General features: G+C 43.5%; 1 protein-coding gene across 3 annotated transcripts in view; it reads left to right on the plus strand.

The window, feature by feature from the left end:
- The first annotated feature begins 1,963 nt into the window (after window positions 1-1,963).
- The window catches only part of rapgef6 (Rap guanine nucleotide exchange factor (GEF) 6), a 74,141-nt gene continuing 61,210 nt past the window's right edge, over window positions 1,964-14,894 (plus strand). For 2 of the 3 annotated variants that reach the window (XM_030100604.1, XM_030100605.1), the window contains exons 1-2: window positions 1,965-2,881; window positions 3,672-3,689. In XM_030100604.1, the coding sequence (XP_029956464.1) occupies window positions 2,336-2,881; window positions 3,672-3,689 (564 nt within the window). In that variant the 5' untranslated portion in view covers window positions 1,965-2,335. Of the gene's footprint in view, window positions 2,882-3,671; window positions 3,690-14,894 lie in introns of all 3 variants that reach the window. The other variant, XM_030100603.1, reaches the window with a different exon arrangement.

Here is a 14,894-nt window from a genome sequence, read left to right on the forward strand (position 1 = left end):
GGTGAATATAGAAGGATGGTGGATTTCTGACCTTCCCGGGAGGATTTGTACTTTATTACCTTCAGGCTGTCTGTCTCATGGGGCCCATTAAAACTGAGGGACGTGGCTTTTTTTTTTCTTTTTTTTTTTTTTCCTGTGAGGAAGGACACATCGATACCAATAGCGGGGCTCTTTTACAACTGTTATCTGTTGTTTTATCACTGAACTATCCTTCATGCAGTTGTTTCAGAGTCCATTACCGCCAAACTACCCACGATGCAGCAGTTACCCTGCGTATTACAGCCGAACTCCCTTCGCACGGGCTCGCTCCGCTGTCTGTTCCGACTCACAGCGGCTATTGAGTCCCATTTCAACCGTGACAGAAAATCTTTGGGTCCAGCTTCTCTGTCCGCCGATTTATTTTAAAGCCGCGTTGCTGATCGATGCGCCAGATACTCCGAAGTCAGACTGCCCCGCGATGTTTACCTCCGAGAAATCTAATCCGTGTGTGTTGATGAGTTTCATTGTATGTGTTGCTTGTGGGAATACATGAAGGCAGACGGCATAAATGACTTGTCTGGCTCCTCTGACTTTTTTTTTTTCTTTCCTCCCTTTCTTTCAGCACAAACAGTAATCATATCTTCACATCACTCTCTGTGGCTGATCATGGGTCTGTCTGAATACGCATGACTTGCCTGAGGAAAGAGCCTCACAGTGGTCACTCACATAAGCTCTGTTTGCGGCGTCTCAACGATCTGATGAAATCTTTTCCCCCGCCAAGCGCATTCCAACGCCGTGAGCTCGGAGCGGCAAGCGAATGTTTAAAAGGAGCCTTTTTCACACGTTCAGATATTATCAGATACGTGAATGAATTACGAATTCCGAGCAGATAAAATGAAACCGATTTTGGAGAGTCTCAGCTCAGTTGCAGAGTCCTGTGTTGTGTTGTTTGAAGCATTTGTAGTGGAGGCAGTTCCATCACTTCTGTATCTCCAGACAAAAAAAATAAAAATCAGCAGATCGAGGGTGAGACGAAATAAGAGATGAGTGATGAACGTTTGGGGAAACGGAAAAGATGACAATAAAAGAGTCGAAAGTGGAGGATTAGTCAAACAGACAGTCGTGTCAAGAAGATGGAGTTCAGATGCCAGTTCATGGATTATTCAGTTTTTCTTCCCTTGGCTTCTCAGACAGGTTGACAGAATGTTACTCTGAGTGACGCCAGTCGACACAGGTAAACAGAAACACAAGGGACACTTGATCAGAGGGGCTAAATGATCCAGTCAATTGCTGAATATGACATTGTTCACTGCTAGCTGCGAAGTTTTGAGCTTATTTCAGGATTTTTTTTTTTTTTTAAATAAATCTAACATTTTGTGTCTTAAATGTCATGTGAGGACACTGGAGAGGATAAAGAGACACACAGAGTTTAAATTCTTATAAAAGCATCTCAACTCTTTGAGCATCTCGAGGTTTCAGTTTCGAAATGTAACAATCCCTGAAGGTTCGCCACAGTTTCAAAATGTTCACATTTGAGTGACTGCTGGTAAAATTAAGCCTCTACCCAATAGTTTGTTCAGTAATCTTCATTCCCATCAAGCCTACAAACAATGAACAAACAGAAATGAAACAAGAAACAGCAAACAAAGGGAAAAATAGTGAGAAGTGAGCTTAGAGTGGAGTTGGGTAAGAGATTATCCTTTTTTTAATGTGGCGATTAGTCACATAATGAGGCTATTGACTTCCTTATCATTATGCAACGCGGAAAGAAAACAAATTCCTCCTCCAACAAGAGACAAGAGCAGAAAGCCTGGAGGGAATGATTTGTATGGCCGGAATCTGTTTTTTTTTTTTTTCTTTCTGCCTGCTGAGGATATTTGTGTATTTACGGTTTCCTGGAGGAAACTGTGGGCTCAGTGTATGCTCAGTGCGTGTGTCAGACAGCGGCGGAGAGCTGGCGAGCGAGCGTGTGAGTAAGTCTGTCAGTATGCAACGTGTTGAGCAGCTGAACTGCGTCTTCAACTCCTTTGGCCTCAGACTGAGACAAACTTCGCCAAATTGGATGCGAAAACAGAAGCTGCCCTTGTTTTTTGGGTGTTTTTGCTGATTTTTTTTAAAAATAACTTTTCCTGTTTATGGTATTCATTTTGTTTTCCTTCTTAAATTTCACTGGACGCTCGCCCCAGAGGACGTAATGTTGGGGAATCCCCGAAGATTCTGGACCTTGTTTCAACTTTCGGATGAAGTATTTTGATTCGTCTTTGTTCAAAAGTGTTTCCCAGCACTTTTTGTACCCCCCCTCCCTCGCGGCATTTCCTGCTTTTATGCGTTGTTTTGATCCCGTCCTCGGGTCCGGATGAGTATGCTCCGCTGGCACCGGCTCTCCACGCTCTGGAAGAGCTGGATGTTCAACCAGGCGCCTGCAGAAGAGCAGGGCCACGTATCGGAGGCTCAGGGAAATGAATGGAGTACAAATCAGGATCACAGCTCAGACTCTCAGGAATTTAATGACTGCACGACCGAAAACTTGGATTGTAGGAATCGACAGTCACTCTCTGATGACCGGATTGTGGACTCTGCAGATGTGAACACTAACACCCAGAAGTCAGACCTACTAAAACGCAGTTGTTCTGAGCCTTGCCCTCCAGTCTCAAGCAGTCAGGATCAGTTCTCCAGCTGCCTTGAAGAACCTCAGAGCGGTGAATACCAGCCCCGCAGAAGCTACCACTCTGAGGAGAGTGTCCACTGTGCTTTGCAGGTGGATAACAACAGCGAAGGGGACGACGGCTTTCTGCAGCGAGAGGGCTCACAGCGAAGGTCCAGGCGGCGCTTCAGGAGAATCAACCCCAGGGGAGAGCGGGAACTGATCACAGATGGCCAGGACCCTGCGAGCTACAACACGGTAGGAGGGAACCCACCAATATCGGATTAATATGTTGAAATATTCATGTTTTTATTGAATTTTATTCAACACATTTATGTTGCCAAGCCTGCTAATTTCCTGGGATTAGTTAGTGTTCGATCACATGAGTGTGCTTTACTTCTTCATGTGAAGTTCTGATGCTGTTTCTAATTGAGCTTGGTTTCGTGGCACAGCAGCTTTTCAGTTAAAGTAGAGAGAGTGAGCGAGCATGTCCATCCCTGGAGTTTGAGTTTCCCTCCCTCTGATAGCATCACTGGGGCCTGCAGTGTGTCAGTTACAGATGCAACCTATCATCAGAAGCCACACTCCGGTCGCAGTGCCAAAGGCGTACAGTACACACACACACACATACACACACACACACACAAAGGAGCATTACCTCGGCCTGCATTGGCACGTTTCCCGACTCACACAAAACTCCCCAGTTCTCCACAAAGGGGCTTAAAGGAGTTCTTAACACGTCCTCTGTTGACCCCACCTGCCTCTTGGTGATTGTGCCACATTTTGAAATTGCATTTCTTGCCTTTAGGGCAGCGGAATCCCACCGCATTTATAGTGTAAAAAGCAATCCATTCTAATGTGGTAGGAAAGACACCAGTGAGACGAGAAGGCGTTGTGTCGTGACATAGATTATCCTCTGGTCATTGTTAAATGACTCCGTCTGCCCTTTAAATCATATAATGTCACACTGGCTGCTTTGCTAACGGCTGATTCTCTGTCTCTTGTTTTTATTCTTTTTCATGCTCTTGCTGGTGTCTTCCATCCTCAGGATTATGTCAACAACCAGGTCAGTAACTCCACCAACATTAATGTATATGTGTGTTCCATCTCTTTTATTTTGGAGTGTGTGTGTTTGTGTGTGTGTGTCACAGCTGGTGCAGACACCTGTTGTTTATACGCTCGCAGTGTTTGTGGAGAAGCAGGTCGTTTTTGGGGCTGCCACACACGAGCACGCACCGCTGTCTGCTGACAATGTGGGTGGCACAGAGGAAGAGGGGAGCAAACAGATGCATGCTGGGAAGAACAATAACAACTGACTGGTTTACAAATGGATGGTGGTTTGGTCTTTTTTTTTTTTTTTAAAGCAATAGGTTTAAGGTTAGCGTTAAGTTGCATAATGTGGGTTAACTCATATTTGAAATGTGCACATATATGACAACGTGGAAACTCTCTGCTTTCAACTCTTGATTTCAGTTTGCACTTATTGCATAATGGTCTGTTCAGGCTTTTGCGGGAATACAAAAGAGACGAGCGATGATATTGTCACAGCTTTTGGTTTTGATCAGTACTTTTGTGTGTCGTTCAGGGAGTTTGAATGAATGACTACAGCAGCAGAATGTCTTTAAATGTCAATGCAAACAACTGTTGGCCCTGCCTGTGCTCGCCGTTCTTCAGTGTTTTCACTAAATGGATAAAAGTTTTGTTGGATTTTCAACAGTATGCTGGTGTCTGTGGTTAGTTAACTGAATATGCAGAGTTTTATTATCAGTTTCTGTTGGTATTGCACAAACTCAACCCTTTAGTAGAAACTTAGCCTTCCGTATTAGTGCTGGTTTCGTCTGTGATGATTTGATCTTAATCCGTGGCATTATAGTCATAAAAAGCAGATATTACACATGCTACATTAGAATATCGCACCCCGAAACTTCAAACAGAGCTGTGGTTGTGGGAGTGGATCACAGGATGTCGTTCAGAGGTTTTATCGGGCCATAATTACATCAGTAATCCATTATCGCTGTTCTGCACTGTTGTCTGGTGTCTCTGGCTCTCTTAATGGCGTCCTCTGAAGTGAATGAAGTTCCTCAAGCTATGAATTGAGACGAGTCCAGGGAAGAAAGAAAAAAAAAAAAAGGAATAGAATAGATGCATCCATCTTGAGCAGAAAATTGAGCACAGTAGAAATCGCAACAATAATTTGTGTCATTGGATACCACACACACACACACACACACACACACAGAGGGGAAAAAAAGTCAATTACGCTGATTAAGTTTTGTGAGTTAATTTTGCTCTTTTGATTCTCTGTGGTGACGGAGATGGCCGTGATTGATCGCCATCGATCCAGGAACCTGATTCCTCTCCCACTGAGCCGAGAGACACACGATCCCGTGCACGCTCTCGCCACTGCAGCAGACCGCTGGGATTCACTAATGACTCACACTCAGAGCACACACAATCCTGCACACGCATAAACACACGCATAGATGCACGCAGAGAAAGTCACTTCATTTAGACGTGGGACGCGTCTCTGGGTTACCGTCGTTCTGTTATGGGGAAGAAAGACAGATGAACTCATCAACTCATTTGCCTTGCAGGGGAAAACCTGCTCTAGGGTTTGTTTTTTTTAAAATATTTTTTTAGCAGCCAGGCTACTCTGTGGCGTCCAGGGATCATTAATTTAACACGGAGCACCTTCAGCCATCTGCATGAGAAAGTGCTGGAATAGCACTAGCAGTGATTTCAAGCGGTGGTCCAACTTGTGCTGCTTCGTGTTCAGGCGTTTGAAATTTTACATTTTGGGAGAGAATCGTTTCTTATTGTGCAAGAAATGAATAAATGAATGAATAAATCTGACTCTGTGTCCACGGTGCTTGTTGAGCATAAAGCAGCGTCCTCTCTGCTGCTTGGAAGCACATCGCACCGGAATTGCTGCGCTTTTTGCAACTTCTTGTGGTTAGCTAGCTTCCTGTGTCACAAGACAAACTGTCTGACGTCTGTATTATTTTGGATTTTTTTTTTTTTAACCCCCCAAAAAATCACTTTACATTTGTTTTCATCACCCGGGCAGTTCTGGAGCACGCGTGAGCTCCTCCATGTTTGCAGACCAGCATTAATAATGTAAAGTGTTCCGTCAGGTACATGGGAAGACTGCTGAAGGCAGAGCTCCGTCTAAAAGTAGATTCTTTGTGAACTTGTGGCCTCCAGAGTTGATGCTGTTGGTACTGTAAATGAACATAAAGCAACTTCATGTCGCTGAAAGTTTGTTTGACTAAACATCTCACCTCAAAGAGCCAACTACTGAAAATATCAAGCTTGTTAGAATATCAAGTTTGTGTTTGTTGGGCTGATTTATCATCAATATATGACTTAATGTGAGATCACGATGACACTTTGAATCTTTAGCCCAAAATGGACACCCGTGATTCATCTAATCCCCCTTTCTGTTGAGGGATCCATTAGCAGTGACGCTGCTCTCGGTGGTCTCGTTTTAACTCGATCTGATGAGTTGGGCTCATCACATTACTCAAGCTGGCCTCACGTCACTGATTTCAATAAAGATGCTTCTGAGGCTGCGTTCCCCGTGCGTCTGGGTAAGTCATCTGTGTGAGTCACACACGTGCTGTGTCAGAGGAAGCCGTGTAGAACAGTGCGAAAATGACCCGAGTTTCATCTTTCAGATGAGAAAGTCACCAGAATGGGCTGATGGGAAAATGAACGACCTTTCTTGCTATTTCTGAACCATCAGATAATCACGTGAACTCGGCCCGCAGTGCTTTTTTTCACTCTGATCAGTCTCTCAGTTTGTAAAACTGAACATACCTAAATGAGCTGGTTAAACTGTAAACATATGTGGGAAGCGTTTGATGCTCCAGCCGCTGGGGTGTTTAGTTGGAAAAGTCAATTTCCTGTACTGATTGTTTAGGAATTAGCTCAGTGTTGTGGGTCACTTTTATATAGTTTTTCTTGGCATCATTAAGTGATAAAGATCTTGTCATTCCCACGATATTCCCAGGAACTTGATTGTGTTTGTGTGGTTGGTAAAACTGCATTGGTAAAACAGCACATGTGTAATTTTTGATTGTTTCTCTTTGGACGTGTCTGACCGTTCAGTGCGTTTTCTCTTAATGGCTCTCATCCATGTGTTTTCATGTGGCTTTGCACATTATGGTGATTTTATGTATGTCTCTAAGCTTGTTCTTGCGTGCCGGGCTAAAATGGTCTGACCTGCTTGTGTTTTAAAACTCCTCGCTGCTTTAATGCATCCAGTTCTTTCCTGAGATCATCTGGTTTCATTCTATCAGAATGCAGGTGGGGCCCGCTGAGCCCCCCCAGGGGCCTTGAGCCAGTTCTGCCACTGCGAGACCGAGCCGGGCCCCGAGGAGGGACTGAGAGCGATGAATAAAGAAATAAAGGAAAATATGGAAATCAGCGAACCTACAACACTGGATTTGAGCTTCACATGTTTAATATTTAACATCAGTCATAAATCTGAAATTGGCAACGTGTGACAACCACGTAGTATGACTGCTTTGCCTTACGTGTAATTGTATCAGCTGTATCTGCTTATACACTGGTTGGGCTGTGAAGTAATTACTACAAATAGGGGCGTTCAGTTCCTTCTTTAATATTATGGCAGCGTATTTTCCTCAGCAAGGCTTTGATGGATTAAAAAAGGGTTTCCACATATAGGCGAGTACAGTGCAAGCAGAAACCCTCACTATTAGCTTTTGTATAAAACAGCTTGAACTAACCGAATTGCTGAAATGAGGAGAAAACAGATCATGCCCAAAAAGAAGACACAATGAGGAAAATGTTTCATTTTATTTTATTGTTTTGCACTTGGCAGTGTTCGTAAAAATCACGTGTGAGTAGAAGTTCAAAGAGAAAGAGACCAAATGTATATATATGAATAAAACATATGATCCCTGTCAATTCAGAACACAGGCTGCAAACTGATTTTCTACATCCATTGCTTTAGTAACAGCTTCCTCTACATACTATTGACCTTTTGTCTTGATGAAATTGTCTTATATTCAAGGCTAATAAAACTCTTTATAGCTGGCAATGACACTGTTTAATTTTAGCCTTCGTCTGGTAAGTCTAACATTTAATGCAACAAAAATCAACAAAATATTCTCAACGGAAGGCTTAGACAAGAAAATAAATCCATTTTAGCATTCAGGTGACTCAGGAATCACAGAGAGGAGGCTCCTCTGACAGCACAACTTTATTTCAGTGTAGATTTTTGACCTCTGTCATCTCTCCTCTCCCCTTTTCCTGTTTTCCTTTTACTCTCCCCGTGTCTCGTGGAGCGGAGAAGCCATAACGGTGACCTTTTCAAAAAAAAAAAAATCAAAGCGGGAAGGACAGAGAGGAAGGTGGGCAGACGGATGAAACAAAGAGGGAAATAGGAGGGATGTAGCTGAGAAGGTGTGGGGGGGGGCCTGAAGTGAAGGGGAAGGGAGAATCTGACAGTTGGATGAGATAATAAAAGAGGTGAGGAAGTGCAGAGAAACTGCTGTCTCTGAAGCAACACAAAGAGCTGCTGCAGAAGGAAGGATATGAAATCTCAGATTAAGAAAAGAGTCCTCTCATGCCTCTATTCTGAGAGTGAAATGAAGAAGGGGACTTGGGGAATGATAAGGGAAGGTGAGAAAAGAGTGAAAGGTAATGGGGGGGTTGACAGCTAAGCAAAAGGATGTAGGAGAGGAGGAGAGGTGCGTTATTGGGATGGAGGAAGGAGGCGGGAAAAGGTGAAGGTTGTTCAGAGGTCAGATGGGGATTTAATGGGAGGATGGGGTGAGAAAGGCAAGGTTAAGGTGGGGTGAAGGCAGGAGATGGAGGCAAGGGAGGTGTGAAAGAAGAGATGGAGAAGAAATGAATCTCACTGGGGTTAAAGGTCCTGATAGAGCTCTCTGATTTCTAATTGTCTGATTTACTCAAAATCTCAGTAAGGGTTAATTTTGAGCTTCGGGAGAAACTGATCTTTTTCTCACAGTGTAAAATATATTCAAATTAATATCAGTTTTTTTTAATGTTGGAACAGCTGGTGTGTAACAGGAAAGTAATACAAATGAGAAACAAAGATTAACAATAGATATGCATAATGTTTTTACCCTTGCTTCGTTTAGTGCTGCCCATATGCTTCACACATGTCTCAGGTACACATACACACACAAAGAAAACCATCCTTAGTTATATTTACTCATTGGTGGGTGTTTGAGACCTTTGCATCGTCAGTAGAGTCAAACCATCACCGGCCTCAGTTGGAAGATTTTCTGGTGTGATGGTATCGCGATCATTCGTTGTGGCTTCAGTAATGTGGCCTTACGTTCACAGTGGTTTGAGAAGATCAGACGTTTTAAGCCACACTGACTATCTTGTTAGCTATTTATCCTTATATACCCATCACATGATGAACAGGGAATTGCTATTCTTGCAAATTGACACTGAATCCTGTTGTCCGCAAATTTATGGGAAAAGCATGTCAAACGGTGTAGCATGCAGTATATTTCTTGAGATTCTTAATATTGCTGGAGTTACGCTTTTAGTTTCTTTCATACCCTCGAGTCACATATTACCGCGTGGTTCGACAGACAAAAGAGGAACGCTGGAATTGGTCATCTGTCAACAAGCCCGAAAACAACCCAAAACAAAGCAAACGCTGATCCAAAATATATATATAAAAGCGCTCAAGCTGCTGGCGGGGTTGAGTACGCCAGCAGCGTGCCAGTCAATGACTTGTTTACTTCCTCAGATTGTGACTCGGTCTCAAAATACTCCACTCCGTCTCGGACGGTTTCCTTCATACTGCAGACAAAACCGGAAGGCCTCGGTCGGCCAGCGGTGCTGGACAAGCATGTAAAGTCGCCGTTTGCAAGTTTTCTTTCTTTATTTCGAATCAGTCCCTCACTATCTTCTGTGCGTGTAGAGTACAGTACGACGCCGGGCAGCACAGTGTACCAGTGGGGCACAGGCTGTGGCTGTTGTTGCTGCTAATTTTAGGGATTACATCAGCGGCACTAAGATGACAACCTTGCTGAACTCACTCTCGATGTTCCTCTCCGCTCCTTCTCTCCTCCTCCTCCTTCCAGCGCCCCCTCCCCCCTCCCCTCACTTATCCCTTCCAAACATTGCTTCTCCTCCTGCTATTTCCGCCTGTCTAACCTTCATCTCCCCATCTGATGAGGCCTGAGCTCGATAGTATTTGATATTTTTAGATGAACGTACGCACAAACCGCACTTAAATTTATCCTGTTAATCCACTGTGTGTAAATTGTTCAGTGTGTCTTACAGGACGGCTGATCCTGCTCTTGGTCTTGTACAAAACAGAGACAGAGGACCTTGACAGAAGAAGTAAATATGTGTTGTCTGCCAAAAAACACACGCCATCTATCCTGAAGCAAACAAAGCCTTTACTCTTACTTCCCTTACCTCTTTTTCACCTTGTAAATCCTCCCTCCACTCCTCCTCCCTCCTCCTTTTCTAAATTTTTCATCCAGCAGTCGCCTCCTCTCTCTTAACTTTTTTTTTCTTTCCTCTTGCGTGCTCATCCCAGACTCGCTGTCGTCTCCTGTTTGCTTTTAGTCTCTCCCCAGTACTGACGCTCTGACTCGTTTCTTACATGATGACTAAGATGATGAAGAAGGTGTGATGTTTCTTTATTTTGTGTGTGTGTGTGTGTGTGTGTGTGTGTGTGAGACCGATGTGACTCACATTTTCTGAGTTGAAACTTCTTCTTAGATTCATTCAGGCAGTCTGAAAACGACTTTCAGCGCTCAGGTAAATGTCAAAACAAAACTGTGGGATTTTTGTCCAGATTTTTGTGGTGTGACTCTGTGTCTTTCATGTTTTTGCTCTTTACTCTGTGGTGCGTCTCAGCTTGAGTCTCCCCCCTCAGTGTGTCTCTGCAGGGACCGCTCGGAAAGGGAAGGGCCTGTTTAAATGGCAGGAAGTCCTGCCTTGTTTTTTTAGAGGAACACACACGTAACACACACACTCACTCGTGATCACATGTCTGCGGCGGGTGCATTCACTTTGTAGTCATTGTGCTTTTTTTTTTCTCTCTCTCTCGTGTGTGAATTGCCCTTTGTGCTATCAGACCGTCCCTTGAATTTCCCGGCATGCTTTTTAATTGAAATGCAGATTAATTCATCGGGAAAATCAACAGATAGTCTGATTTCATTTCCTTCCAAAGCTTCTAGATCCAGCCGTGGAAGCTGTTGAACTGTAAGAATCAAGCTCGTATGCTCTAGTCCTGTTTTCCTTTTGGCTGTTTTGCCCTCTATATCAGGAAAAAACTGTTTTATCTCACAGAAATTGTGAAAATAACTGTAGAATGAATATTTTTAGACAGTCTTCTTAGTTTTTTTCCTGTTGTTGCGACAATTTTCACTCATTGAGGTTTTATCTTATCGAATCATATCAGTACAAACAAATCCAACCGGACGCATCAGCTCTCAGCTGAACGTACCGATGTGCAGAAACGCTCTCCCGGCGTTCCTCAGACGTCATTGGTCCTTGGATGAGACCCTGGTTGGACGTCCTTCAAAATGAGGCAGTTGTTCCTGAAACCTGCCGAGATAACTTTCGTGTCAAGGTCATGGACGCTACTGTTGAATGAGCTGCTGCGCTCCCCACACTGGAGGGCGGGCAAATTTAACGAAGTTGTCTTTTTGGCACGCCTGTGGCAGCACATTTGTTGACTTGTTGTGTTTATTGTTTGAAGAAAATTCCCTTTCAAGCTATGCTTGTATGGATAAAACTATATTTTCCCAATTACCTTTTTATAGAGAATAGTTTGATCAAATTATTGCGCCTCATTGGTTGTTAATACAAGTCATGTCTACACTGTACCAGCGGAAGCTTTCACAACTCAGCACTTCTTTGTGTGTGTGTGTGTGTGTGTGTGTGCGTGCGCGCGTGCGCGCGTGCGTGTCGTGTACTTTTGTGTTACAGAGCTGGGGGAGTGTCGTCGGCTGACTCTCTTTAATTAGCCTGGCAGAAGTGATTAGCTGTGAGTGGTAGCCAGACACACACACACACACACATGCACACACAAAGAATGCAGCTGACCACTGTGTGTGAGGATGCGAGAGTGTACAAATTAGCGAGCGTGTGGCGGCCCCCTGGGGGCAGTTCTCCCTCGTAGCATCGGGCTGGGTGACAGAAGAGGAGACAGGACCCCCGCGGTAATCACGGCACACACACATACAACAGCCAGCAACCACACGCAGGATGGCGTGTTGTCGGTGTGTCTGCGTCTCTGTCTGACAGCTCGACTTTCGACGGGTCACATTTCCTGTCGTTTGGCGCCCGTCTGAATCAGCCGTATTTCTCAGAAATGGCTCCATTTTCCTTCCTTGCGGTTAAAAATGCAAACGGCATGCGTACAATTACAGTTTATGCCCTTTCTTCCTCTGATTCACATGAAGTTTTATCCTCTCTCTCTTCTTTCTTGTGTCACCCATCCATCATCCCAGAGCCCAGTTGACTCACACCTTGAATTCTTATTCATAAATGCATCTTTATCGGTTGTGGGAGGAAATTTCAAACACAGGGAAGCACAGAAAGTCCCCTGAGTTCAAATCAGACTCTAAAACGATCACTGCATAACTGTGTCAAGATCTTTCTTATGAGCATTTTTTGACTTGTTTGTTGCTTCTAGTCCAGAAAACACTCACCTAACTGCACACAAATACAATCAGTGTGTTCCAGGACGTGTTTCCTGTGTGACGCGCATCCTGCCCTGTGTTTTGCTGCAGGATCTTTCATACTGATGCACAGCAAGCAGCTATCAAAGTCAACGGAGACTCAACAGACAAGCTCTTCTCGGTGTCTCCTGCAAAAAAATGTAGCAATATTTTTTGGGGAAAATCTTTAAGTTTGATTTTTTTCTTCCCTTTTCAGTCCTCTGTCACCTTTCGGTTTACCCTCCAAACATTTGTGTCTTCATTGAAGTTTGTTTCCTCCAAGCACTTGGAGTTATTGTGTTCTCACTTCTTTTTTTTCCATGTAACATCACAGTGTGGCGCTAATGACAGCAGCCCTGAGTATTGATCATTTTAAGGCAGTAAAAGTGTGCAAAGACTGACAAAGTGTGTGCTCTGTTTACATATTAAATACTGGTTTTTATGAAACAAGCACATCCTCTCAAAACTCTTCACTCCGTCTGTAGAATACAAACCTAGTATTATATTCTTTTCTTTTCTCCCACTGCAGTGCTCTCCTTTTTTTTTTTTTTTTTTTTTTTTTTCTTACTGAGGTCAGAGTCTTGTGTTCGTCCACACAGTGTTGGCCCCACTATGAAAACAGTAATAAGTCAGTGTGCAGCAGAGATATATATTTCTGGAGTTGCCGGGTCAAAGGTCTCACCTCTAGGAACGTTTTTAATAAGAACAGATATAAGTTATAGATCAAGATCAGCAAAAACATTATGAAACTCCCATTTTGTAACTTAATGGTTATCGATTAGTTCATATTCCTACTTGTCGCTTGATAATAAACTCTTAATGTTGAGATGAGAGCATGAAGCTGGACATTTGTGCAGCCTCCAAAATTCTGCAGCAGCTCACGTTCAGTTTTAGAAAGAAACACTGCAGCCACTGCTGGTGTGTGCACGCTATAGCTGCAGTCTGCGTATACAACCATGCACAGCACGTAATCATGTGATTTCCCTTCTGTCAGAGTCTTAACTCTAACATACACACACACACAGCTGATGCTTTTAACTCATTCATTGTTGGGTAATTTCATTCATGTTAAAAATGTATGATTGTGCACTTTTGTAGGTCTTTGCATGTTGCATGTTTTCTTCTTCCACTACCATCTTAAATCTCTGCATCTCTCTGCTGTCGTCCCTCTGAGCTTTTCTTCCCCATCTCTCGGTGCATCCGTCTCTCTCTGCCTTCCCCTCTCTCCGCCTGTCTTGTGTACATATCTCCCCTCTCAAAGGCAGGGCTCCATGTGCTTGCATCCGATTGGTTGGCGGGTAAAAAGATGATGTCATTGCTAGTCGGGGAGGTGTGTTTTTTTTTCTGGTGCGCACACCCCACAGAGGAGAGAGAATTGAGGGTAGAGATCCTGGTTCAAAGCGGCAAGCAGAAGGTGTAAAAATAGATGTTTGGAGAGAGAATGAGCTGGATGCAGTGGACGGACTGACAGAGGCAGGAAAAACCTGCTAATTTTAGACACAGCACAGAGAAGGAGCGAGTGTTTATTTAAAAAAAAAAAACATCAAGGGTTTTAAGGTAGGAAGGATGAGGAAGGAAGCACAAGTGTGGGGGGGTGGTGGAGGAATATAATGAAGAAGAGACGAGAGGAGGGGGGATTGGGTCTGAGCGTCTGTATCTCCTCCCTGCTGGCCGAGACTCAGCCGCTCACGAGACGGCTTCTATTGTCTCTGCTTTCAGCGCTCTCATCTTTGTGTCAGCATCACTGTCACTGTGGGCTGGATGCTGCAGGAACTGGACGGAGCTGCTGAGGCTCAGCCCCCGAAGAATAATGGGACAGTTTGAGAATGTCTTTGAACTCGTCAGAGAGCAGGAGTGAGATAAATAGTGCAATAAAGTTAATATTAGAAATTCACGGTGTAGAGTTGCAAGATTTGTAAATAGTGATATAAATGTATTTTTTACTTTTCAGATGAATGCTCCTTTTCTCAGATAAAATGAATCATGTTTCATAAGAAAATATGAAGTGCTATCTATAAAAAGAAATAAATAAAATACAGTTTTAAGTGCCTTTGCCTTTCCTGGTGAACTTCTCCGCTATTAATAGGTATAGTCTGCCGATTTCTTTAAAATCTTCACTTCCTACCTAAATTTAACTTGCGTATTTCGATGCTTAACTAGATGCCCAGACTTTCTGATCTCAGAATCAGTATCTGATGGGTTGAGGTTGAGAACTGATAAGCTGGTTTAGGATCTTTAGGTTTAGGATCCTATCTCGGTATCTATATCTCCCAGTTTGATGCATGACTGGATTATGTTCAGCTTTTGTTCCCCAGAAAATCTTAGCCTTCATTACCACGGGACTGTATTTTCCCTCACAATGCTGTGTGTCTTTCAAATTATGCAAATTTCTCTTCTTCTTTTTTTTTACTTTGATCTTAGATAAACTATTATGGGATCATGCCATTGTGTTGTATTGGCAAAATACTGCCAGCGTCTGTCCTTGCATCTGATAGGGGCTCTGTGATTTATGCACCCCCTCTTTCTTTCTTTTTTTCTTTTTTTTTTTTTTTTTTTGGGGTAATTTATGCGGCACCCTT

The sequence above is a fragment of the Salarias fasciatus genome, chromosome 10 (genome assembly GCF_902148845.1).
Source record: "Salarias fasciatus chromosome 10, fSalaFa1.1, whole genome shotgun sequence".
Classification (NCBI taxonomy): domain Eukaryota; kingdom Metazoa; phylum Chordata; class Actinopteri; order Blenniiformes; family Blenniidae; genus Salarias; species Salarias fasciatus.